The following is a 26,978-nucleotide window of genomic DNA, read 5'->3' as shown; positions in this document are numbered from 1 at the left end:
GTGTTTTTCTGAAATGCTAATTATGACCTTTTCACTCCTTTTAAAAAAGAGAAAACTCAATTTTCTTCTCCAATTGGTAACACTGCACCAGGCCTCCTTTAATTGTTGAAATTAAAATAGCCCGTGGCAGCAGTTTATCTATATACAACATATATATATACAACAAACAGAAACCTTTACGTTGGTAAGTCAAGAAGGCATTGCATTTGGAGCTCTTGTCCTGTCCTTAATACTTTGAGCAAGTGTGAACTATTCTTGCACTTTCACCCTACCCTAACACCTAGTGCTTCAGTGTTTCTATCCAGCCCTGAGTTGACCCAGGGAAGGTGTAAAGACAGGTCTGAAACAACCTGCATGCAACCTCCTGCTTCCTGTCCAGGCCTTTGGTACATACCTGAGCTGATAGAAATCTCTGGGTGGCTTGATCACTGCGTGGTTGACTGGCTTTCAGGCTAGAGAGCTGCAGAGATTTGTTTTTAGTAGAGCACGAGACTTTGCACCTTGAGGGAGGGAGGGAAGAAGAGAGAAAGAAAAAACAGAGAAGAACATTATTTATAAAAAAAATACTATCAGGCTTTTGTGTAAATGAGCAGCTGTGAAAACAACACTTCCTATTATTGCCCTAATTATATCCTTTCTCTGTGAATTTACATATTTTATCTCCCTCCTCTTCATTATGGGGGACTATGCTTCCATTTTGATGTGGTTAAAAAAACACATAAAACAAACAAAGAAGGAGATGAAAGATGGGTGGGAGGAAAGGAGAGGGGCGCGCTGGCTGCTTCATATTGAGTATTTTCCAGTTGATTTTGTTGAAGGCTTCTCAGCAGCGTAGCTAAATAAGCAGCAGCATGCTAATGAATGGAGAACGAGTGTGATAATTTACCAGACAAAGAATGGAGGACTGTGAGAGATAGGAGCCAGAAGGAAGGGGAGTAGGGGGCAGAATATTGGAAATATTTTGAAAATATTTGTCATCAAACAATCATTTAAAACCTGTCTCTGTATGCCTGAAGGTTCTTTTTTGTCAAGCCTATATTACTAATGCTTAAAGTAAATATTCCCGTGTCGCAAATACGGTAATTTCACGCACTGTACACACAGTCAACCATGTGTTGCATGTTTTTGCATGCAGAAAAGTAGAGAGAGAAATAGAGAGAGAGTGCTAAACTCAGAGGACAGTAAATGACAACAGAGAAGCGTAGACTGTCTGTCCTCTTTCTAAAAAGGGCGATGTGACGAAGGCAGTAAACAGGCTGTGAACAGGCTGTGGGCTCTGAGATTATTTCTTTGTCACCAGCAGAGCCACCAGTGTTGCTGAGCACTGCTGTGGAGCAAATCCTCCTAGAGAGGACTGATTGGATTTTTGTTCCAGGGAGCCTTTTGTGTTAGCAGCATAGGGACTAGATAATAGAGGTTGATGCCACTCTGTCTCTGTGTTATGGCTGGTGGATTGAGTTTTTGGACTGTGTGTGTGTGTGTGTGTGTGTGTGTGTGTGTGTGTGTGTGTGTAGAGCCAGGACATCGTCTCTACACTATATCACTGTTATTCACAACCTATTGCATCCTCTTTGCTTTAGAGCTTATAGGATGCTAAATATCGGAGCCTCTGGGTGATCTGCTAACAATATGGATACCTGTCAGTAATAGTGAGCCTTTACTGCTAAGATAAATTGTTAATATGATAACCTGTCACTCTGCTAAATTGTTCATATGAGAATATCTTGTGCAGGTATAAGTACGTACGTTGCCAGGAGATACCGGCTGCCATGGTCAAGGTCATTATCAGCCTCTTCTCAGCCTGTGTCTCAGTCCCTCTGTCAGATCCGCGTGTGGAGCATGTATGCCCAATGGGTGTGTATGCAGAGAACTGTATGTATAAATAAAAATTTTATACATTATTAATTTCCATAGGGAAATTCTAGTTTTAATTGCCCTGCCTTCAGTGGCGGGTCAGTCGTCAGGTTCAGCTACAGAACAGCAGCCTCGGTCTTGCTCCAGGAAACTTGAACACAGCAGACGCTTGAACCCAAGTCCTTTAAAATTCAGGAAATTCTCCTACTCATTACACCACCCTGCTGTCCTGTGTGTGAGTGTGTGACTTTGCACTGACCTCTATTGGAGACCAAGGAATGATACAGATTTTCTCAGGCCAATCACAGTCAACAAGCCTCAACAAGCCAGTTAGAGCAGACATTCAACAACAGACATGTTAAGTGAAGTGCTAATGTTTCCATCAGTGTAAATTTTAAAAGTATACTATTTCTGAAATAGATTTAGAAATATTTGTCCAAAACACAATACAGTCAGGAAGTTAGTTTTGTATGTTAGATTCATGGATATTGATCAACAATATTGTCAATCCTCTGCAGATGTAGTTACTTATTTTATGGGACAATAAAAATTGCATTTATCGCACCTTAACATCCTCTGTACCTGTCCCCCAGTGGCAGCAGCTCAGTGAGAACAGAGTTGGACGGTTGTCTGGCTGCGTGTCTCAGGACATGCAGCAATTGATCACCAGATTCATCTTGACTGTTCTCTCCTCTACAGAACTAGAGGTCTCAGCAGTGAGAGATAGACTGTGTTTCCCATTGTCACATCAGCTGGCATCCTGCATGGCAGAGGAGATGCATGACATGTGACATACTTTTTCACTGTCGGTGTTTGTGTATCCTAGCTGATGGGTTGTGAGATATTGAGTTTCTTTACTTAACTTTTTCCATGTGTAGTGTAGCAATGCGTTTGGCCAGGTTAGGAGCAGGTAGATGTGAAAATAGGCCAACATAAGTGGACATGATTGCAGACAAATATTATAATTTTACCACAGGTTTAAATAGGTTTCGGTCAGCATTATTATAGCTTAAGCTGATGAAAATGTTTTTTGCATTTTGTTCACTGGAGTTTAGGTTTGCTCGCTAAGATGAAAAGCAGATTTGGATGAATAAATGAATAAAAACATGAAATAGAATGAGGATACAAGGGAAAAAGCTCTGTGGCATAAAGACATTTTATTGCACTTTGGAGACTCGCAGCTCTTTCAACAGAAATTAAAACAAGAGTAATAAAAGAGCAGCAAGTAATGGAAGAAAAGGCGACTGCTGGGTTTTGATGTGCTTTTTCAGACGCAGCAGCTGCACCAACACTCAGTATTAAGCTCCAAATCAATCTTAACCTCCTTCAAGTGTACAGTAAGCTGCAGGAATGATACTGGGGAGGGATTTGAGATCTGTGACCTTGTCTGTCCTTGAATAGTGTGTTTGTGTGCATGGGTGGGGGTCTGTGTCTGGCTGGTTGGTGGTTAAGTAAAGGCTGCTAGTTGTCAGAGCACTTTGCCCCCCCCACCCCCACCCCCCACCGAGGAGCGAGCTGCTGGTTGGCCTGGGTTTTATCTGCTATTATTTGTCAGATGCTGTGCACCTGTGAGCCTGGCTGCCCCTCTGCATGACGGGCGGCTGCGGTCGCTCGTCCAATCCCAGTGGCTCCCTGCTGTCAGCTACAGAAGCAATGAGAACTTCTCTGGCTGCCTCCGTCTCTGTCTGACAGCCGCCCTGGAGGAAAGGGTAAGAGAAGCAAAGGGAAGAGAAGGAAAAGGGGGAGAAATACCATTAAGATGAGCTGTATTCCCACAGACCAAAGCCTGCCCACCAGCCATGTGCTGCAGCTCACCTGGCTGCCAGATAAGTGGAGATTAGAGGAGAGGAGACGGTGGAAAAGGTATTAGAGGCATAAGAAAAAATTCTCTCTGAAACCTGTGGACAGCCTTGATACTTTTAGGATTTCTTGTGTCGTGTCTGACATTTGATGCCAACGCAGAAAGGGCACAGAAGACAGACAGTCCATGCTGCTCATACACAGATGGGTCAATCTTCTTTCTTTTATATATATTTTGCTTGTTTGTCCCTGTAGTCTATTGTTCGACTGGCTGTTGCCACTGTATAAATTACAGTTTTGTGAGTTCCCTATCTAGTTAGCGGAGAATAACAGTCTGGTGACACCGGCAAGATCAATACAGGGCCGCAGTAGGAGGTAGAGCGGCCCTAATGAACTGAATTGACTGGTGCTGAAATATGATCAGTATTTCTCTGGTGGCCATTATGTTCCTTATGAAGAAGATCAATGTCTCCTGGGTGGATCACTGAGTATACACAGCACGATGGCAGGACCAGCGCTGATACCATTCTAAATACTTAATGAAGGATTTATTCACGATAAGATTTGCCTCTGTGTGTGTGTGTGTGTGTGTGTGTGTGTGTGTGTGTGCTCCACGTCCATCTTTCTTTCTTCCCGTCTTCTGTCTCTTTCAGTCAAAGGTCTGTTTTGAGGCCCTGCGGCATTAGTAACTGATGTGCTTGTATGAGGCTGTGCTGTTCATTTCATGGGCTATCACTTTTTAAATTGGTGAATGCCTTCTTCATGGTTGATTAGTAATTCATGCGGAGCTAATTAAGAGGCATAATAAGAGAAAGACTGGTGAGATGCCTCCAACCAAAATAGGGAAACGGTTTTACCCCAGACTGTAAACAGTTGTGATTGATCGTAGTAGTGCGTTGCCCATAAAAGACGTTTACGCTTCTCTGAATCCGTCATCTTAGAACCAGACACCCATGTCTTCATTTTGCTCGGTGCTTTCATGATCTCAGAGCATCTTTCCAGAAAGTTGCCTTAATGATCCCTCCATGCCGGCTGTCTAATGCCTGGCATCGTCATTTTGCTGGGTCTGCTGTCTGTATGCTGCTGCTCAGGCTGGCGCTCGGCCCTGCCAACCATCATCACGCACACACCTGTACCAGCATCTGTCCATCCTGCAGACTGGCACAGACGCTGCCTTTAGATTGACTGTCTACGTGCCCTAATGTTAATGCACACACATCAAAGCACCGTAGACATTTTGCAAGACCTCATCTTGTTCCATTTCTCTCACTATATTTGTCTATCACACACATTTACACACATACACTGATCAGCAGCATAAAGGGTCGTTTATTTTATCTGTCTGTCCATCTGTCCGTCTGTCAGTGGGAACTCTTTATGATTCCGGGCGCAACACTGCAATGATGACGTGTGTACCCGCAGTCTAATTCCATCATCAGCATCATTACTGCTATTATCCCGTGTCTCCCTTTAATGCAGGCTAATGGATGGCCAATAAAGATAGATGAGCCAGGCAGTGTGGAGCTAATAGGCAGGACATGATGTCTGGCTTCTGTCCTGACGCGAGTCTTTACCCGATCAACTGCCCTCAGAGATAAAAACATAGCTAAAACATTATCTAAAGTTATTCCTTCAGATTAAATGTATCACCTTATCTTCAGCTAATTAGCATGCCGATAGTTTATGTCAACTCAGAGTGGATTTTGTGTGCTATTTTTAAAAAGAGCTGATTGGATTAATTAAATAAATAGCAGCTGTGCTTTTAATAAGTTTTTCCTTGCCTCGTCGCCAAAGTGCTTGCTCATGGTGGGAACTGTTGGGTCTCTGTAATAACATTATAAAGAGTCGGTCTAGACCTGCTCTATTTGTAAAGTGTCATGAGATTACTTTTGGTGTGATTTGGCGCTATATAAATAAAGTTGAACTGAATTGAATTCTCATCATGGTGATAAGTCAACACAGAACAATGGGCACACAGGATTTAACTGATATTTAAAGTGTTATAATTTAATGCTGTTTTGGATGTGGAAAGGTCAATTTAGACTTAACTGAAAGTGGCACCAGGCCTTCTGTAATTACATGCATATAGTCCTATATAACTGTGTGTGTGTGTGTGTGTGTGTGTGTGTGTGTGTGTGTGTGTGTGTGTGTGAGAGAGAGAGAGAGAGAGAGAGAGAGAGAGAGAGTCAAGCAGTCTTTACACACCCAAGGGAGTCCAATTAGGCAAAAGTGAGAACATGGGTGTGGGTGGACCCGGGTGTGTAGGGTCTTAAATATCTTTACTAAGCCAACAATATACTATACACCCTCATTGCATGAGTATACAGTATATTACTAATCATTTTTGAGATAATCAAGAAAATATAGTAATTCCATATTGTGCGTAACTACTGGCAGCAGTGACCAATCAGCCTTACAGTTCAGATATAAAAAGTTTACTTTCTATATATTACACAAACATGTACACAGAGCATGTGTGTTCATTCAAGCATTGCGACCTGGTTGAAGCCGAACTACAGAGTTCAGCAGTGCAGTGGGGCAACGTACCATGAAATAATTACAGTGAGGGAAAGAGAGTACACGGGTTAAGTTTAGAGACTTTTGGTGCATGAAAATAGTTCTCACAGAGGCTGACATGATGTACAGTACTGTGTAAAGATTAGTTAAGATATAAAAAGTATTATAAATTGGGCAACTGTGCAAATCACATTTGGTAAGCATGTGAATTTGAAATAGCAATGGGATTACTGCCAGTTCTATAAATTGTGCTATCAGGAATAATATGATGACAATGCAGCAACAATGCAATAATTATATGGAAATAAAAGAAACTGTGGGAGAAATGTACCACTTCACTGAGAGTTGTTCTGGGTAAATGCAGAAAAGTTATATTGATGTGTTCAGAGGGATTTCTTGGAAAATATGAACATTGTCACATTCAGAAATGTCAATACATTTGGGGAGCTCAACTTTTATTGTGTCTCCAGGCAGACTCCCATTAGATGCATCTCCATAAACTCAAACTTAAGGAGGAAGTTGTTTTCTTGTTTAAATGGAGCGGTGTTCCCCTTTAAACACTGGCCACTTCAACAGCTCCAGAAAGCTCCAGAAACAGAGCAGCCTTATGTTGACAAGCCCAGCCTTGAGGACAGGAGAGCCATTGAACAGAAGCTTAGATTAGCAGTAATCCTCTGTTCGACTTGTTGAGAAGCTGCTCAAATCTCTTGTCTATCACTCTCACTCCTGTTGTAGTTTGTGTGGCTCTGCCAAAGTATGAGTTCATAGATATTCCTGTACATGAAATGACCATAGCTCAGCCTATTAAAAAAACACTTCTATTATACCATTTATTAAACAATGTTTCAAAAGCTGTTACATTTTGACAGTTCAACTTTGTGCTTCTTCACAGAAAAATGAAGCGAGTCTCTCACAACAATAGCATAGCTAGCGGACCAGCTAACCACTCACTTGTATTGAAAACAGCCTGAAATACCGCTCCAATAACTTAAATCAAATGTTCTGAGAGTTATTGTCAACGCTTTGTTTGTTTGTTTGTTTTTAAATTCTCTTGTATACATCTAACAGACTCTGGGACCAGTCATACAGCACAGTGAACAAACATTATGGGGAAGCTGGCATTTGAAACAGGCCTAATCATAACTAGCTAAATGCCTGAAACTATGAAACGAAATATCAGAGAAAGAAAAAAGGCTTTATATAGTTCTGCATCAGTTACTTTTCAATTACAGCAGCCGAAGCAGAACAAAATTGTTAGTGTCATTTATCGACTGTGCTGCTCTCCATTAGAGTAACAACTGAGAGAAATCCATCCTGTTGTATAACCACCTAGCTGTCTTACAATAACAAAGAGTTCATTTCTGTCAGCTAGCCTTAAGTCTTTCTGTTGTGATACAAGGAACAGATGAGAAGTGTACACCTGAGAGCACACAGAGACCAATGAAATCTGACCAGGCAGGTAATCATCTTGGTGGCTTTTCTCACTGTAGTTCCCTGAAACAATTCCCTTAGAAGACAGAGTGAGAAGTAATGGGTGTCTAAATTGATATGGGTAATGACCCAGGACGACTGAAATGCCCTGCCTAATCACTTAAAACTATGCTTATATAAAATATTAAAAAAATATATATTATTACCATATAAATATGTCTTTGTTTTTTAAATATGTTGACACTGGCATTAGTATTTTTGTGAATCTTGTTCTTTAAAATTGTTTAAAATTTGACAGAAATGAACAATCTTTTTTTTTAATTATAATAACACTACAGGTGCAAGGGGAAATTGTGATTCATAAGTTTCTGACACAAATAAATTCAAATTATTTTTGAACATTTCTGTATCTGAAGATCTCTTAACAGCAAAGTTAATGTCATGTCTATTACTTATGCCTTGATGATCTACCCTGGTGATGTGGACCAGGCAAGAGTAGCCGAGCGCAGACACCATCCCCAACCCCCCTATGTGTATATTTTTTTTAATACTTTGTGAGGAAAAACTGTCAACCATATCCAAAGTGCAGGACCAAAGAGAAGTAAATAATGTATGCTTTTGTTAGATTCTTTGAAGACGATATGTGCTACGCGTTACCCGTTTCAAATGTCGAAGCTTTCAGACCTCTGCACAAAACAGATTTTGATAATCAGAAGGTGTATCTGGTTCACAGAACTGAAGAGAATGGCAGCGCAGGCCAGCCGTGCGAAGCACAGATCCTTGCCCTTGCAGGTAAGTTGCCCTCGTAACACATCAGCGTTTCTCTTTTTAATTCTGTTTTTGTCTGTCTGACCAAGTAACGTTGATGTGCGCGAAATTCGGACATGTGTCAAAGCAAGTCCTTTTGTCCGATCTGTCAGGACGTGATCAGCTGGAATCTGACACTGATAGCCACAACAACGTCCTCGGCTGTGGCTAGCTAGATATGCTAGTTAGATATGCTAAGATAAGTTTGGTAGGTAGTCATACCTTGTCGTCAATTCTTACAGATTTTTACACCCAGAGTGTGGTGTCCCAAGAGTTAGTTCTCTTGTTCCGATAAAGTAGTGCTGGTTGTTTCGCTAAATACGTGGCAGCAACGTTAGCCAGTCACAACGGTTGTTTACAACATGAAGCTAACGCTTGTTAGCTTGGTGTGTATTCGTTCCGCGCTAGCATGTTAGCTGTAACGCGCTAGTTTACTGCGTGCACGCGCCGAGTTGTCACTACATTATAAACACATGTGACAGCCCGCGGTTGACCTATTATCATTTTTGTTAAAGGTTTGCAAATGTAGTCGAGACGCTAGCCCGAAGCTATGTTGGGTTGCAGTTAGCTTGATAGCTGGCTTATCTGTTGGTTTGTGCCACAGACGGGATGCGGTGCTGCAGTCATCGCCGTGTCATCAATGCATTCAACATACAGCAACCTTTTCGTCAGTAAAATGTCAACGTCATGGCCGTTTCATGACAGCGTATCATGTTTATGTGCTTGAGTGTGCAAGTGAAATGATTTGCTAAATGTCAGCTGCAGTTACTGCAACGTTTGCTCACGGTCGTTTTCTATGCTCGATCTTTAACTAGCTACATCACTAATCCCCGAATCTGAGCTGTCTGGGCTGCAAGATCGGTCTGATCTAACTAACACCTTCACAGAGGAGTTACGTGAAGGCGCCGTGTAGCCAAGACGATTTGTATCAAAGTCCGCTGTAAACCTTACATTTTAGTTCTAGGCTAAGAGTGCTAAAGTTTGATCTAGCAGAATGAAGAGACAAAACGCCTTCGGCCCGAGTTGCACAAATGGATGGAAGAATGATGTGGATACTTTCACGTTTCATGAGAATCTATCTAACTTTTTGAAACTTTATGAGATTCTCCCTGCTTCTATTTCTGCATTTCACAGATACAGTGGAGGAATTTGAAGACAGTATAATGCAAAAGAAGATGAAAATTCCCAAGATGTCCATCAAGAATTCAGGAAACTCTATTGAAAACAGTTTTGGAGAGGACAGAATGCCACTCAGGCATAAAAAGGTAGGCTCACCTAAATAAGACACTAGTTGCGGGGTTTTTTTTTAGAAGAACAAAGTTTATACATTATGGGCTGGACTCATCCTCACCAACTTGTGCTTTAAGTACAATGACACCATGATATACAATCTCACTGACCCTTGATGAGTCTTAAATGATGCTTATTTATTGATAGTGCCATATAAAGCAAAGATTACTTTCAATAGTTTATCATAATGAAGTAACAAAGTTACTTACTTATATTGACAATCTTGTGCTGTGTCAGTGATAATTTTCCCACTGAAAAAAGCTCATAGCAACACTGTGTAAGTGTGGGCGCATGTGTGACTGCATGTGTCATGTTGAGGCATACACAGCAATAGTTTTATATGTGAATATATGTATTGATGATACAATGTCGCATTTCCATAAACTTGGCTGACACCCAAAATCCCCCACGCTATTTTTACCATATGCTGGATTAACACAAATTCAGCACTCTGGACAGCTGCCCTTTCACAGACAAATCCTCTGAGCGGCTCATCAAAGAACTCAGTGACTCCTCTCCTCCCAGTTCCTATTGAGATCCACACAGTCAAAACAAACTGCACTCTGTCTGTCATGTCACTTGTAGATTGATGTGTGGTTTTTATATCTGTTCCGCCTTCGAAGTGTTGAATGATGATGATTTATTCCCAACTTTTAGTTATTACAATAGACCAGTGAAATTAAGTTTCTATTTGGTGCCTATACTGACACTTGTTATTTTCTTCAGGCCCTGTCTCAGGACCATGGACGCCCCCTTTCCAACTCCTCCAAGAGCCTGGCAGCAGTAGTGGCTCGCCTTGAGAGGAATGCAGCCAGCTCCTGTATGGAGGGCGAAGAGGACCTGGATGAGGACCGGCTGGCTGAGGAGGGGGAGGATGCAGACGACGAAGATGAAGATATGGAGGCAGAGCATCAGCAACATCATCACCAGCAGCAACAGCATTTGGAGGTGGACACTGATTGTGTGTCTGGGGTAGCTGCAGCTGTGGTTCCTCGGGTCCTTTACGAGGAGCTGGTTCATAGTTACAGGCAACAGGAGGAGGAGATGAGGAGGCTGCAGCAGGAGCTGGAGAGAACCCGCAGGCAGCTGGTGCAGCAGGCCAAGAAGCTGAAGGAATATGGCAGCTTGCTGACAGAAGTCAAAGAACTGAGGGACTTCAACAGGAGGCTGCAAGACGTACTTCTCATGAGACTGGGCAGCGGTGAGGGACCAGGAGCATGCACACCAACACAAGTTTATTAGCAAACTTTAACCTAATCTGTCATTTAAAGAAGAGTCAAATCAGTTGGTGGTGAGAACTAAAGCTTCAACTAAAGCTGCAAGTCAGAGGCACAGAACTTTTTATTCTTAGAAAGTCAGTCTTGGACACTAACATCTGTGGGAGGCAAGTGTGTGGACACATTATAATCCTAGGGTTTACTGTATGTCTACACAATGCACTAATTGTACCCCCTCTGACCTGAAAGGATCTATGCCTCTTTTAAGAACACTGATGAATGCCAAACATAATGGTTTTAGCAGTTAAGTCTGAAAAAACATAGGAAGATGCAACTGGAATATTGCTACGCTGTGAAAAATGTTTTGAGATAAAGGCCCTTGAATAGTTTCGCGATACTTCTCAGACCTTGTCTTTTTAGTCTAGATGTTCATTTCAGACTGTTGTTTAAATTCAATGTCTTTCTACTAAAATTAAGATACACCGGTAAAGTTATAAATGGAACTAAACTAGTTGAACTTTGAGTTTGGGCGCTTTAGTTTGGCGTGCGTCTTATGTTGGCAGGGTAGACTGGTGATGATAGTGACATCATAAAACAGAAGAAGGTTGTGGTTCAGTCCTCTCATTTGTTCTGTCAAAGAACTGATTGAGACAGAAACCCACCTGCGTCCCCCACCTGCTCACCCATTGCAAGTTGCTCCAAGTAGAAGATGCTTAGTCATTTTCAAAATTAAAATAACATTCCTGGTCTAGAGTTTTATTGTAGCTTAAAGTAGATCAATTTTGCTAATGCATTGCAATAAGTCTGAAGTTATGTCAGGTTTATATTGCATAGCCCAGTTTCACATACGCTGTACCAATATTCCCATAACAGCAATGGTTCCTGTCCAGCCCAAGCTCTCTAAGAAGATTTAAGATGTAAGGAAAAACAGAAGAAAACTTGGGGAGGAAGTTTAAAGACAGATCTCCTGCCTTGTACAGCTGGTGGTGCAATGTAAGCAGTAAAGTGTGAAAGTGGCAGTTATACAAAATGAACAGATAGGTGTAATAGTTAATAGACACACATAATACAATATTGAGATTATAATCCAGCAATAGGATTTTAATAGTTCCAGTACTAATATAGTAAATACAATATAGGAAGTTAAATATAAGGCACTATAGTTGTAAGTGTGATTAAAAGTGGTGTCATTGCAGTGCGCAGCAGTGTACAAACTCAAGCTTCGCCAGATGCTGGTGTTAACCTCAGCCCCCCTGTAGATCTGGACAGAGGCGCCTGGCTACTGGCGAGACCATCTAATGGACAGGCTAAAGATTAGAGCACCCTGGGGTGCTGTCGGGCAGGGGATGGAGTGCACTGACCGATATTAAAACTCATCAGCTACATTGGAGCTTAGCGTGGCCAGCCACCAAGCCAGCTTAGTTACTGGGCTAAAATAACCACCTGTCTCGAGGCACAGGGAAGCCTATAGCCGAAGGCAGGAAGCAAGCAGACAAGCAGGTGGGCACTGTTCCAGTGGTAAAGACCAGAAAACTCCACATGCCACATGCTACTAGATACTGTAGGGATTAAGTGCAACTGTTTGTTTACAACTACTGTCCTGTTTTAGTGTCATCCTCTATGGTTCTGTAAAGTTGACTGGCAGTTGATGAATGGCCTTCGCCTCAACTTGAAGTGCTGACAGAGGTAGATTTGTGGCTTGTATCTCCATAATGTTAAATGTCTCCTTTTTATCTCCAGAGCCTATGCATGACAATGGCACTCAGACAATCAAGGCTGAAGTGGTTGAACCCATTGTTGAGGCGCAGGAGACATGCAGAGAAGAAGCCAACACCAGTTCCAGCTACTCGCCCTCACCCAGGACAGTATACACCTGCAACGATGGGAAGGTATGTCTCTGTGGACTAAGGGACACTCTAAGTTAGCTTTTCCTGATTCCTTCTGGCTGCCACGTCAATATCACCTTTTCAGTTATTTGATTTTGTCTAATCACATGCCTGTTCACCTGCTACCAACCTTCCATGTGGTCTTTGTGATATTCCCTGTCTGTTTTCACATTTATCCTTGAAGGCAAAATCACTCATCCAAATGTAAACAAAAGGGTACCCCCAGCACTCACTCAAAGCCTCAAAGACTGATTGACAGGCCTTTAACATAGTCCAACTGACAACAAATTAATCAGATGTTTTCTGATGCTGTTAGTGTGAAGCTTGTTAGTTATGTTCAATCAGTCAGCAGTAAAACTGGCCTGTGTTTTCAATAATGATCACTTGAGAAACACATATTTATATACTTATATATCTGAATTTGATTTTTGTTGACTTGAAATTTATACGGTCAAATGTTGCATCACAGATAGGGACTTTCAATCTTTTCTTGAAGATTATCCCAATAACCCCTCTCACTCTTTGATAGTCCTGAATCCTTCAGTTCCCTCTCCTGTATCCCTGGCTCTCTGCCTGGGGGTGACCGTGGGAACTAACCTGATTTTGTAGGAAATGCTGTATTTCCTCTTAACACCCGTGAACCTGGGAACATGCCGTCATAGTTGATCAGTCCTTTCCCCCTGGCTGCCCTACCCTAGCAGGTAAACAAGGTTGAGAAGATTATTATTGTTCCTGCAAGCCCAGCCAGCATCATCAGTGTTTATTGGCCTGTTAGGGTTCTTTACTCCCCCCACCGCTGTAACTCAACCAGCGTCCTGTCTCTGATGACAGGGGGGGAATTGGTACTACAAGCTCTGGGGCCTGCAGCCACTTCAAGCGTGAAGAACACTTGCAAATTAGAACTCTCCTACATCAGGGACCCCATATTAATTATTTGCACGAGAGGAATTTAAAGTGACTGACAGGTTAGCCCTTGTGAGAGAGTGAGAGGAAGAGGTAGAAAAGAAGGAAGGAGAGATGGAGAGGGAGATAAACGAGAGCAACGGGGAGGGAGGGGGGATGAAAACAATCTTGTTTAACTTTAGGGCAGTAAAAAGCTTGTCTACTGGGTGGGGGCCTAAAGCACATTAGCTGCACAGGGAAAAGCCTTTTGGATGCTAGCCTAAAGACTTTACAGTGATAAGAGAGTAAAGAAGGGAAAGAGAGTCACATATGCCCCCTGCTTCATTAGCTCACCTAGAAGACCAGGGCAGTCTGCCTCAGCTGGCAATCGGCTTGGAGTGTTTGGTGCAGGCTTATGCAACGTGCAGTGGCACTGTGTAGAGAGCTACAGGCTAAGTTCATAGTGGAGGTAATCCAGGCTACAAGCAGCCAGTGGCCTGAGCTTATTTATGTATCCTTGTTGGTGAAAGTGGTCCTTCGTGGGATTTACAATTTGGTCTAAGCGGGAGCTGGTTAAGATGCGTTCTGCCATGACAATCTATGACCTGGTGTGTCTGTTTAGATTTAGAGGCATGGAGCATCGTAGATTGGTGAAACTGGATTGAGATCCCACAGCACCTAACACTAATGTGCTAGGCAAGTGGGTGGTTATCATAATCATCACAGGACAAAATGTGTTATTGAGTTTAACTATGCATGTAAATGTGTTGTTTTCCAGTAAGATCCTATGCTATGGTAGCAAATATAGTTAAGTCTCAGTTTAGTTTGTTTCTCTCCCTCACCTACTTGCTTCTGTCTTGCTCGCTTGTATTAGATTACTATTGCTGATGGTTGCGTGAATGTTGTTTAAACCTCAATAAGATTTAATGAAAACGCCATCACTACTCCAAATCTGATCTGTAAACAATAACACTGTAACTACTGCTCTGGGGTCTGATGGCCCAGCATGCTCCAGTATAAAGGTGGCTTATGAAACAGTTGGGTAACTGCAATGGCATTTGTTTATTGGGGCAGACAGATCTTCAATAAGTAGTACTGTTTGGAAGTCCTGCATGAGCAAGCAAGTATCAACGTGCTACTCGCGCCACAGTTTTTCTACTAAAACTGAGCCACAATACCATAGACTTTTGTCTTGCACTTTGCAGACACTTAATATTTTTATCTACAGTGGAATGTAGATGCACATTTTAATATGTGGTGTTTTACGGTTGCCCTCTCTGCAGGTACACCTCGGTGGAGGGATCTGGGTGGAAGAGGAGAAGTGGCACCAGCTGCAGCGAACCCAGGGAGACTCCAAATTCACAAAGAACCTGGCTGTAATGATCTGGGGCACAGAAACCCTCAAGAACCGTAGTGTCACTGGAGTGGCCACCAAAAAGAAGAAAGATGCCCTGCCCAAACCTCCACTGTCGCCCAGCAAACTGAAAATCGTCAGAGGTAAGGTAAACTTTAAACCTATGAAGTCAAGACTGTGGGAATCCTTGTTCTGATGGGTCTTTTGTAAGCTTGAGACAAGTTGGAGAACATAGATACAGAAAAACGATTTTCTTTCATATAGCCTTTCAACCATTGAATTATATTCATTAGACACCAGACAAAGATAAGATCAGCAGTTTTTAATTTGTTGTAGTCTGACTGCTCACACTCGCTCCTTCCCCCAGAGTGTCTCTACGACAGAGTGTCTCAAGAGACAGCCGACAGTGCAGAGATTACGCAGAGACTGTCCAAAGTGAACAAGTACATTTGTGAAAAGATAATGGACATCAACAAGTCCATCAAGAACGAGGAGCGGCGGGAGTCCAAGCTGCTCATCAGACAGACAGTCAAGATGGAGAACTTCACCTATGATGGCATGTAGTGATCAACTGTTGTCACGCCAGCGCCTTCTGCCACCCCGTGGTCCGCAGGATATTGAGGGGACTTGATATGGGTGGTTGGGGGATGTTTGTCACAGTTTCAGGAGCAGTTGTTTTCTTCTGACACATTGGATCGGTTATTGTGTGAAACGTTGAAACAAATAGACCCCATCTCAGCTCCCTATAGAGCGACCATCACCTTCCTCAGTGCCCGGTTTCCTCATTGGCTGACAGACAGCTTTACCCACCAGTGAGGAGTTGAACACGTGTGAACTAGTTTGATATGAGCTGGTATGAGTGTTTTTATAAGCTTTACAGTGGGATTGGTACAGAGACATGGTTTATTGATGTGTGCATTCGTGTCAAAGGAGAGATTAGATGTGATTGTTAAATTGATTTATTGTTCTGTGTCAGAACATAATTTTGAGTCCTTAAACTTTTAAAAAGTAAGAGGTTATTTCCCTAGATAAAGTCTTTTGATGCTATAAAGATGATGCTAGCTTGCATTATATCTTAGACGTGTGAACGGTTGGATATTTTGGCGTCTACCCAATAATTGCTTAGGGTTTGCTGTTGGTACTTACTGCATAGAATGGGACAGCAGGGTCTCAAATGCGCAAGTCTTAATTTGTAGCAGCCATATTGCATTTTGCAGCAGAGATTCTGTTGCTCCAAGAGATTCATTCGAAGCGTGTGCTCCCCCTTAACTGTAGGTCAATCACAACATGTCACTTTATTATTATTAAAAAGAGGACTTACAAAGATTAAATGTGAAGTATGACTCTATTGTAGAGTCTATAGAGTGCTGTATTTGTTTTGTTTTTTATGTTGACCTTTTAGTTATGAGCATTTGCCATCGATGAGAGAGCACAAGGAAAGGTTTTGATGGGATATTTGTGTGCTACTCTCAATCAAACATGTCACTTTCAGACAATTTGACTGTTTAATTAGTTCTAGTGGTACAGGCATGTTGGTGCCTAGAAAAAAGGCCTTAAATGGATTTGGCAATCACCAGGGGCTGGTATGCCCCTGGGTTTTCTAGTAGGCTGTGATTGTAAATATATAGTAAGCTGAAGTGATGAAGCTTCACCTGCACTTTGCTGTGAGAATGTAAGAGGTGGCTAGGTACTATTTTCTGTGTGATTCACACCATTAAGTTGAGCTGAGCCGGGCTACTTTCTATCCCCCCACCTGTATTCAAAACGGGACAATGTGGGGAAGAAAATCAGGGCACAGCTCTGCACGGCTCAGGTCATCTTCTTGTGGAAGCAGTGTTAGCTGTGGGTAAAGCTGTCTGAAACACTATTGTACTGTGGAAGTTGTCTGGGCCTGCTGAACCCCATAATAACCCCCTCTTTTTTAAGCCACGCCACTGGGGAACAAAGTAAGGTTGCTCCAGTGACAATTTCCTCTGAGCTATGCCATCAGAACTTTGAAAATGTCCTCTTCTTCTTGTATGTTTTTTTTATGTTTTTTTTTCTCTCCAGTTGTTTTATTGTTTTGATCCAAAGTGGTTTGTGTGGCTGTCTGCAGGCTGGAACTAAATGCTGCAGATTGAAATCTCAACTGTGACCTAGCTGTGGCTAACTGTGAATCTGCTGCAGAGCTGCCCATCAAGCCTCTCTCCTCCTCACACTCTAGATTCTTGTTTGTCAGTTGGTTTATTTCTCTCTATCATTTTGTCTGTCTTGTTTTTATTTTTGTTTTGTTTTTTTTGTTATTTCAAAAGTTCAGATCAGCCTTTTGTTAAGCTACCTTATGTTTTGGAGATAATTTAGTGTACATAAAACGCATCTTTTTATTGTTTTCCATCAAACATGAATATTTCAGTTTCTAGTCATGTTACAGTTTTAAAAGTCCTGGTCAAGTTTTGATTTATCTAATTGATGTTGTAATTCCATGTTACCTGACAATTTATTGTGTTTCTTTTTACACTTCTTTTTGTTCGTTTTTTCATATGAATTGTTGGCTTTAAGCTTGATGTTGTATCCAAATGTAGATCAGTAGAATCTACAAACAAATGAGAAAAAAAAAAAAAAAACTCCCTTTCTTAGCCAAAGTGATCTCTGTGGAATAAGAGAGACAAGGCATCCCTTAACATCAGATTTTGACAGAGCCCATACATTAAGCTACGTTCACAACATGTGATAATTAACAAACCTCACTTAGAGTCTACCTTCTAATGATCTGCCACAGTAAGATGAGAATCTGTATCATTAATCCGTTGTACAATTGAGATGCAGTAGTTCGATCACCACAAATCATTTATATTGAATGCACTTTAAACTTCTGGGCCATTTCTTCAATCTTAAAGAAATGTATTTGTGGTATTCGTCCTTTTTTAAAATGTCTATACAGATTAAGGCCTAACAATCATTGTATTATTGTGAAGCACCTTAGAACACTTTGGTTTATTGTTTTTTTTACGGCAAGAATGATTTATGGGATATCATTTTGTTTCGTCAGTCAGATATGTCCCTGACATGCCAATGCTCAAAAACAAGCTTGATAGATTTAATACTTCCAACTACTACTTGGAAATACTACTAGTACTTCCAAATATTTAAATCTGTGCAGATTTATTTGGGGTGTTTAGAAAACCAGATTTCCACCAGTCACACTATGTTGAAACTGGACTCTATTACTCCGTCATGGCCTCCTGAACAATAATTGGTTGACTTGGCAAATTGACAAGCAAAAGTTAACAACTCTTCTTGGCTTTCAAGCCAAAAACATGATTCACCAATCTAAAATATTTACCTATGAAATGTGCAAGCTGACTGGAATATGTGCTTTAACTTAATGTGTGAAGATGTTGGTTATGTATAAATATGACTTATATAGAGGTAATTGTGTATTTTTACAAATGAGTGGTAGTTGCAAGCCAAAGTATTGAAGGCTGAGATCAAGCTAAAGAAAGGGGGATGTTGACAGCAGCAGGGTTTGCACAAAAAAATAGCCCATGCCAAGGTAATAGAGCTTAGTGAATCTTAAGCCACCAAAATGTTGACATATTATTGATCATATTTTTGGGGTGTTCCTGAAAATATCCCTTTTCAGTGTCCTTTAGTTTTTTGTTTTCCCTGTACAGAGCAACGTGAGTTTTTTTGTGCGCTAGCATGTATTTAAAATACATGCAATTTAAACAAAAGAAAAGATTTCTGCTGTGCAAAGCGACCTTGCTGAAATTCTGACACATTGTCGTGTATTGTGTTTGTGTTTGTTTCTTTGTTGTTTGATGCCAAAAGGGGGTGTGGTTAAAATAATGCTTTAAGATAGAGCATTAATAGAGCTATTACATCATCTGAAATATTAACTTGTTTTCAAAGGCTGGTTTCCTGGAGCGCGATTAAGCGTAATCCTTTAACTAAACCCATCTTTAATGGATGAAAGTTGTATGGAAGTACTGTATGTTTTTAACCCAGATTTGGCTTAATCTGTGATGGCAAGGCCAATCTCTATCAAATGTACCAAGTCACTTGCAAAGGAGCAGTTCGGGTTTTAGCTGCATATTAGTAACATACACAAATACATAACCTGGCAGAGCCATTAATGGATGATATAGGCTAGTTTGGCTCTGTACACAACACCAGACCTTCCTGTACTCTCGCTGTCACACTCATGTAGCGATAGGGAGGAAATGTAACCTCGCTGGCTCTATGATCCTCTTCCTGTGCCACCTCTAGTTCCTTACTCTCCTGACATGTATATGGACTGGATTTAAAAATGCAAATGTATCAAGATAATAGCAAATCCTGTCCTCCTCGCTTGGTGTTTTGGCTTATGTTGTGAACGCCTGTCAAATCTTCAGAAGTGAGGGAGCTTTATGTTGCTTTTTGGCAGTTTGATTGAGAAAACAAGATCAGTTCTAGCTTCACTGAGTGGAACAAGATAAATGGCTCCATCTTGCCGTTTTCACAACTAAGTGTACACAAAATACATTACTGTTTGAGCCTCAGATACAACGTCAAACTTACTTCAAATGAGAAAAAATACGGGAGGAACACATTGTTAGGCCTATATTTTTCTTAAGGTATCAGTAACTTTGTATACAATCCACAAACCGGTTCTACTTCATCTAACTTCACCGTCCTACCTCATTGTTACTCTGGTGTTTGTTTGTCAGTGACTGTAAACTATGTGTGTATATTAAAAAAAAATCTATAGGAAAGGTATACCTGGTTACTCTCAACATGTACAGCATATAAAACTTGTAAAACACCTCAGTACACAATATCATTCTTAGGAGAAATCAGTTTTATTACCTGCTTAAAGATGCTGCTGTAAAGGGGTGTCTGCGTGAGGGGTCGTCTCTGAATATATATCTTCGCTCTTTGCTATGTCGTGCAGTTGATCAGTGGTTGTGTTCTGTCTCTGTATTGCATTCTGAGATTTTTACTGGTTGACGGTGCTACCAGCAAACAGTTCAAAAACTGATCTGTCTATCGGACCTCAAATGGTGCTGTTTTTCTATGTTTTTATCCTCATACAGCTATGTTTTATTCAGGTGTGTCAACCGCCACTATCCCCTCAGCTAATCAGACTTTAAGCCAAAATATTTCGCAAAACGATAACCCTGCTATTACTGTATCAACTATATGCTATCCATCCAAATATTGTAGATAGTGATTATATCCTCAGCTGTGAGTTTCAGAAGTACCTCAGAACTTGCTGATTTTCAAAGGATGCATCTGCTTCTAGCACCTGTTGTCTACCAATATGACATTGTTGCAGTGTATTTTCAATAATATGCATTTTTACCCGTTAGATCAGGTTTCACTATATATAGTACATGATTATTAGATCATACTCAGATGAGAAATCTAAAGCCACTCGTCACTGGTTGCATGCCAGATTGTCATAAAGGAAATCTCAGTTGGACCCGTCAGCGTTATGTTACAGTAGAAGAGGTCCTCAGCAAAACCGTGTTCTGTTTGAGTCAAAGTTAAGTCCAGTTTGTTTTGGGGGATTCCATTGGTAAAATAATTCCAAATAATATCCATTAGAAGTGATTTTGGGCATGTACAAACTAGACATTATGGAGATCACAGAGAGTCTTCATGGTACATTCATGAAGACTGTTTTTGGGGAGTTTCAGCCTGCCTGGTTTTGAGTGATTGATTTTATCCAGTTACCACTTTAATCTGTGATTCCCCCATTGTATCTCTTTGTCCTTTACTGTTGTTTAAATGATTCAAATGTAATTTTCAGTGTTAAAAGTATGAATTTAGTGTAGCAATTTGTTCATGATTGACTTACTGTGGGCTAAAGTCATGTGTACAGCAGCATACAGTGTCTGGACTTTGGCTTAATTATACAAAAAGTGCATTATTTTCTTTTACCCTGTGCAGTGACACCAATGGAATCTTTTCTGCGCCAAAGTGTAAGTATGTTGAGGTTTTTTTGGGGTGGTTTGCTCTACCTGTCAGTATGTATATACAGTATTTGTTTTTGTTTTTTTTGTTTTTTTACTCTGACCATGTCTGTGAACATGAAATGTGCTGGGGAACTCCTCTCTACTGTGAGCAGTGTGTGTTCAAATACACAGCAGTTGGTTTCATGGAAGCACTTAAGCCATTCGTTGGACTGTTTCATAATGGTTCAATTTTAAGCTTTGCTCTGGTCCAGGGAATTGACCCAGAGAGTTTTGTGTGTAACTGAATTCCTATGCAGGTGTTGAGTTGTAATCACCTGGTACCACATCACTGTTGGGTGGAGGGCCAACCAGGGAGAGATAACTGGAGAGCGTTCAAACCTTTTTGAATGTGTCTGCACAGCCTTGAGATTGAGTCAAAGGGGACAATGGCGACATGACAAATCCGTACAGAACTATTACTTCATTTTCGTGGAGTTGAATTCAACTGAGCTATACAGGGCTGCTTGGGTATATACCTATCTGTAATAGTTGTAACTGCATTGCAATGATCATTAGGGAAAGACAGGGTTATTACTGTATGGAGTATTTCCAGTTGGTTCGATAATGTGAAAAGAATTTCAAGACTATTGCAGTAAACACTCCCTCTCCCTACTTTAGCCTCCCCACAGAGGCAACCCTACATTTACAGAAGATGTTATAAGTATATGCGATAGAAAGTGTACATGTCTTTGCTAAACCGGCCACACCTCTGCTATGCGAACTCTTTGACGCTTAGCATCCTGTTCTGTGTTTTCTCTTGCTGCATTCAGGAACACCTGTTTAATGTATAGATAAACAAATAAATCCAGACTTTTATTCTATCAGCACAAACCTCTTGTTGTCTTTTTTTGTCTTTCCTGCCTGGTGTTCTTTTATCAAAGAAACAATCTACAAGATGAGACTCATGTTGGAACCTAAGGTTAAATTGTTGTATTGTGCTGATGATGCCTCTGCCTCCACCATACAATATTTGTGTTGTGTTGTTGTTGCTTGTCAGAAAAGTTCACGTTGAACTTTGTGGGCCCAATGGATACAATCGCATCCAAATCACATGGATTTGGAGATCTATTTGCATCCTCCTTAAAGCAATAGTTCTGACAAATATTCTTATTTTCTTGCCGAGAGCTAAATGGGAAGATCAATACCACGTCTGTATGGTAAATATTAAGTTACAGTCAGCAGCCAGTTAGCTTAGCTTAACATAAAGACTGGAAACAGCTAACCTGGCTGTGTCCAAAGGTAAAAAACTATCTGGCTGTTTCCCCATGTTTTTCCAGTCTTTGTGCTAAGCTAAGCTAACCAACTACTGGCTGTAGCTCTATATCTAACAGACAGATTTGAGAGAGGTATCAATCCCCTCATCTGACGTTCCACAAGAAAGCAAATAAAGGTATTTCCCAAAAAACGATTGCTTTAATTGCATCGCCTGCATCAAAGGAATTCCAGAACAAACCCAGACAGACAACAACATTTTCAATCAAGTTTTCTGGCTCGTCATTGACAAATCAGTGTAGCTGTGCCCTATTGTTCACTGTTAAGACACATTTTTAAAGTTACAGGGGGCTCTGAGTGAGTTGTAACTTAATTTCCACAGATAGTATGTTCACCTCAATCTGTATATTTTAAAACCAGCAAATCGGGGTTAAATCTGGTCAATAGCTTGGAGCGCAAACCTACCTCAAGCCTTTAAAGTGTTATTTTTTACACTGGAATACCACTTAACTAATGTCAAAAGATTTTTTTATTTTCAAATTGATGGCCATGTGTGCTGAATGGGTTTCCGAAAACCTTAATGACCCCCAGGCTAATGCAAATTTCTCAGCACATAGTGACTCGTTAAACCTTTAATTTAAATGCAAAGATTAAAATTACAGTTAAAGTTGGCCATACAATGGTAACAATTTACTTTTAAAACGTCTCACTCAGGACTCTGACACCGTGAAGGCAGACGGACTTCCAGACAGACAGAGGCAGATGAGCTCTGGTGTTATTTCTCATTCCTCCATACACAGATCAGTGTTGCTTAGTAAACTCTGAGTGACTTTTCATGCCACATCTGACGCCAGCTTCCCCTCCTCATAGGCTCTGTAGTCAACTTCTGTCACCGTAACGCTCAGTCCCCCTCTCCTTCACATCTCCGATGCTTTGGCTGTAGATTTGTGTTTCAAGTTGGGTTTGTTTTGGAGTGCATGTGTGTGTGCATCTGCCGTGAAGGTGAGGGATTAACCGGCAGATTGTTCTCAATGTCAGCCACAAGATAACAGGATGGCAGAGACCAACAGTTCACTGTACTGTATTTGTTCATTCAGTTCCCATGCTGCTGGCCCTGCCTCTGTGCCACACAGCATGCCGATGATTGGCAGCGCTGTATCTCACATGTCCCATGTCCAAACCATATTGCAATATCAACTCAGCTGCATGAGAGCAAGATAAGACAGAAATGGGGTGTTGACACATCAGATTGCTTGTAAGATGGCTTGTTTGGAGAGGCTTGAATCTAAAATGAGCCCCATCATTGAATGCTGGATTTAGTTGAGTCCACATTGGAAACTGATAGCAAGTGGTCACTGTGAAGGCCATTTCCTCCCTCTTTCCTTATGAATAGACTGAGCTCTACTCACTCCCTCATCTCTCCGTCCTCTCCCCTGTCTGGCACACTGATGCATTTCCATATATTACTGCCTCTGTAAGCAAGTGTGTCGTGCGCCCAGGCTTTTCCTACAGCCCAAGGGGACTTCTCAATGTCATTATCGCTAAAGCCTGCCACATGCCTGTAATGTATTGCCGCCTGGCTTTATTGGCAGCGCGATGATTCAGTGGTGGTGATGATGGATTAGTGCCGGCTGGGTCGAGCTGGGCTGGGCTGAGCTGGTCCAGACTGGGCTGAGCTCTGCAGCCTCGCTGTCTGTCGCATAAACACCGTGTCCTCTTCACACACTGCAGTATAGAGGGAGACATATCGCATTTATGTCACACACACAACCTAATGAATATGGCCATTTCAGTACTTTTACTGAGCTTCTTGGAACATTTGGATTCATCTTGTCCACCTTTTGCTTTTCATGCAGACACGGTGCACATAGCAGCGCAGCATAATAGGTGGCAGTAATGCATTCTCTTTATGACACTGTTACTGTTTTGAATGTGGAAATATAACAGCTTTTGTTGCCTCCTGGAAGGGGAAGTTCAGAGAGGGTGCACTGGGTGCATATGTTACCACAGCATAACAAGGTTTGATGTTTCCAGGAGCATATACACACATACACACACACAGGGTTTAGAGGAAGGACACACATTGGCATGTTTTATTGCTGAATATGAAACACACTCCATATAACCCAGGCTGCACTGAACTATATGGCACACTGGCCACCAACTAAAAGTCTGAACTGAACTCTCGGCTCTTGCTGCTGTACACTGTCGTGGTGATCTGGCTCCAGCCTCACTGCAGGGAAATAATGGACATTAGTCTTAATTTCTTCAAAATGCAGCAACTGGCACTGCTGCTGCACAAGAAACACACTCTCGCTTCCAAACGTGTCGATTTGGTTTCTAAGTGTACATGAGTGTAACATCTATTATTTATCACACAAGATATTCAGCATCAAATGCAAAAGCAGGAATGGGTTAAACAACTTTAACAGGGTTGTTGATTAGTCTGTCTTTGTTTTCAGGGAATGTTTGTCTAGTCTATAAATCACTGACTGATACAATACACTGACTTTGTTTCCATTTGACCCTCTCAGACCTTTGCTCATCCTGCTATATTTCTCCCTTAAAGGTTTTAAATTACTGCAAATAATTAGAAAGGGACTAAAGAGTCAAGCTTACACTCTTCTAATTGAATCTCATTTGTGCTGTTAGTGTGATTGTATGCGGAGCACTTTATTGTCTGATTTCTTAGAGATTTGTTTTCCATTTTAAGCAGCTTCACATAAGCTGCATTCATTTGCAGCATGGAGCACACATCTGTATGCAAAATATGCTAGAAGAGTGTTCATTACATTATCGCCAGTAATGAATCATACATTATCTCTTCCCATATTCCCATCTCTGCTGCTATGTTTATCTGAAAAGCGACTGCAGGGTTAACAGACAATAAGTTGATACTGATTCATTCTGCCAGTAATACACACGGATGAGCTACTATCGTCTTCGCATGCTCCTTACATACCTTCATATTTATACACCCATGCCCGTCCTGCTGCATGTCCCTGCATTGTCAGTTAACTGTACGTATGATAAGATATGCTGGTAAGTCTTGACTGTAGCTGTTCAATTTCTCTCCGCCGCCAGCATTATTCAGATGTCCTTATCATTTATAAGAAGCTTATTTGGCTGGTTCAACGATAAAAACTTGTTTGGAATCCATCAGCCCCTTGGGCAAGTGGATGCAAAACTGAGCTCACTTACCCTAAGTGTACACACGCATATGTACCTGCGTATGAGCACACACACACACAGACACACACACGCATACTTAAGCACAGAGCCTCCAAATGGCCTCTATTAATGCAGACGGCTCTCCCAATTAACAAGATTCAAAGCGATGATGAATTTTTCATTCTCTGAACATTTAAGCTAATTATGGCCCAAATGAAGCAGGTTCCAGTGAATCACCATGGCAGGGGCTGCCAATGGCAGCCAATGTCACTGTCACAGTGCCACTCTGCACCACCACCCTAATCACTACAGCTGCTTAATATTCATCTCCCACTGCTCTCTCGTCGCCTGACTCACCTCTCCTCTCCTCACACATCTTCTCTTCTTTTCTCCTCCCTCCTCTCATCTTTCCTCTCGCTCCTCTTCTAACTTTACCTCCTCTCCTCTCTCCACTGTCCTCCACACCCTTTTGCCTTCCCTCTGTCTCTCCCCCTCAGCGCTTCTCTCTCGCCATAGATGTGTTGTTTAAAATGGAAATCAACTAATTGTGCTAATAGCATTTTAATGATAATTTAATGTAGTAAATAAAGCTTGTTACAAGCTAAGCAATTTTGTTGGATTTCAAGGGCAATCAATCTGTGTCCGATACAATCTGCGTACCTCCTTGATGATGGGTGTGGGGGTGTCTGCAGTGTGTTTTCACTCATGCAGGCTACAGATTTAACTTTATTCATGTCAACATCTATAGATCCACGGTGGGCAAACCTCATCACTCGTCTCCCACTCTTAAATTACTATCCAAGCCATCTGTTTTTAGACCAGGGGTTTTCAAAGTGTGACACTGTGGATTTATGGATGTTTATTCACGATGGACATTGGATATAATGATATCCCCGGGAAGTGTACGTCGCACTGAATCTACAAATGTGTGTATCATGTCTGTGTGTTCAGATTTGACTGAGTTATAACTCAGAGGAGTACAAATTTTGACGCAAATTGCTTCTCACATCTCACATCTCTCCATCTGCTGTAGCTCAAGATAACTACTACACACAGTTTACGCCCCCAGAGGCCTTTTTATTTGTATGTTGTACTTTTTTAGTAAAGCTTTATACTTTGACATTATCCCCTATCCCTATTTGAAACAAACTTTATGCCCAGTGGTGATTCATGCCATTTTCTTGTTTGTTGTTGGTTTAGTTTTATCAGAATCAATTCCCCTCAAGAAATTAACATACCTGAGCTGTTTCAAGTCTGCTTAGCTTTGTGAGTCATTGTTCCCCATTAAAGAGATTAGATTTAGCTTGTAATCAAAGATGAATAGTTCATTTTGCATTTGGATTCTTCTCCACACTTTTATCAACCATTCCCCCGGACCAAACATATTAAAAATGATGAGGAGCTTTAGCTAGAAAGAGAAAAGAATAAAGTGCCGTGAGACAGAAAAACAATTTAATTTCTCTTTTTATGTTCTACCAGTGGTCATTTAGCTAGCCTCTTTATTTAAATGGTAATGTGAAGCTGGCTAAACAGGCATGGCGAATCAGCCTGAGAAGAGAGCGAGACTTCAAAAAAAGCT

The 26,978-nt window shown here is 41.3% G+C and overlaps 2 protein-coding genes across 3 annotated transcripts in view; both read left to right on the top strand.

Annotated features, from left to right (window-relative positions):
• The window catches only part of agbl4 (AGBL carboxypeptidase 4), a 253,600-nt gene that overhangs the window by 178,433 nt on the left and 48,189 nt on the right, over positions 1-26,978 (top strand). The gene's annotated exons all lie outside the window — the stretch shown is intronic.
• Positions 8,211-15,602, top strand: bend5 (BEN domain containing 5). 2 transcript variants are annotated; one of them, XM_070908677.1, is made up of 7 exons: positions 8,211-8,394; positions 9,544-9,674; positions 10,426-10,586; positions 10,680-10,900; positions 12,657-12,805; positions 14,968-15,181; positions 15,406-15,602. In XM_070908677.1, the coding sequence occupies exons 1-7, from the start codon at positions 8,211-8,213 to the stop codon at positions 15,600-15,602; spliced, it is 1,257 nt and encodes a 418-aa protein (XP_070764778.1). The 2 variants fall into 2 exon arrangements, with proteins under 2 accessions (XP_070764778.1, XP_070764777.1); XM_070908676.1 differs by having other exon boundaries at positions 10,426-10,900.

The sequence above is a fragment of the Enoplosus armatus genome, chromosome 7 (genome assembly GCF_043641665.1).
Source record: "Enoplosus armatus isolate fEnoArm2 chromosome 7, fEnoArm2.hap1, whole genome shotgun sequence".
Classification (NCBI taxonomy): Eukaryota; Metazoa; Chordata; class Actinopteri; order Centrarchiformes; family Enoplosidae; genus Enoplosus; species Enoplosus armatus.
The sequence above is the reverse complement of the archived record's forward strand: the minus strand, read 5'-3'. Positions and strand labels throughout refer to the sequence as shown.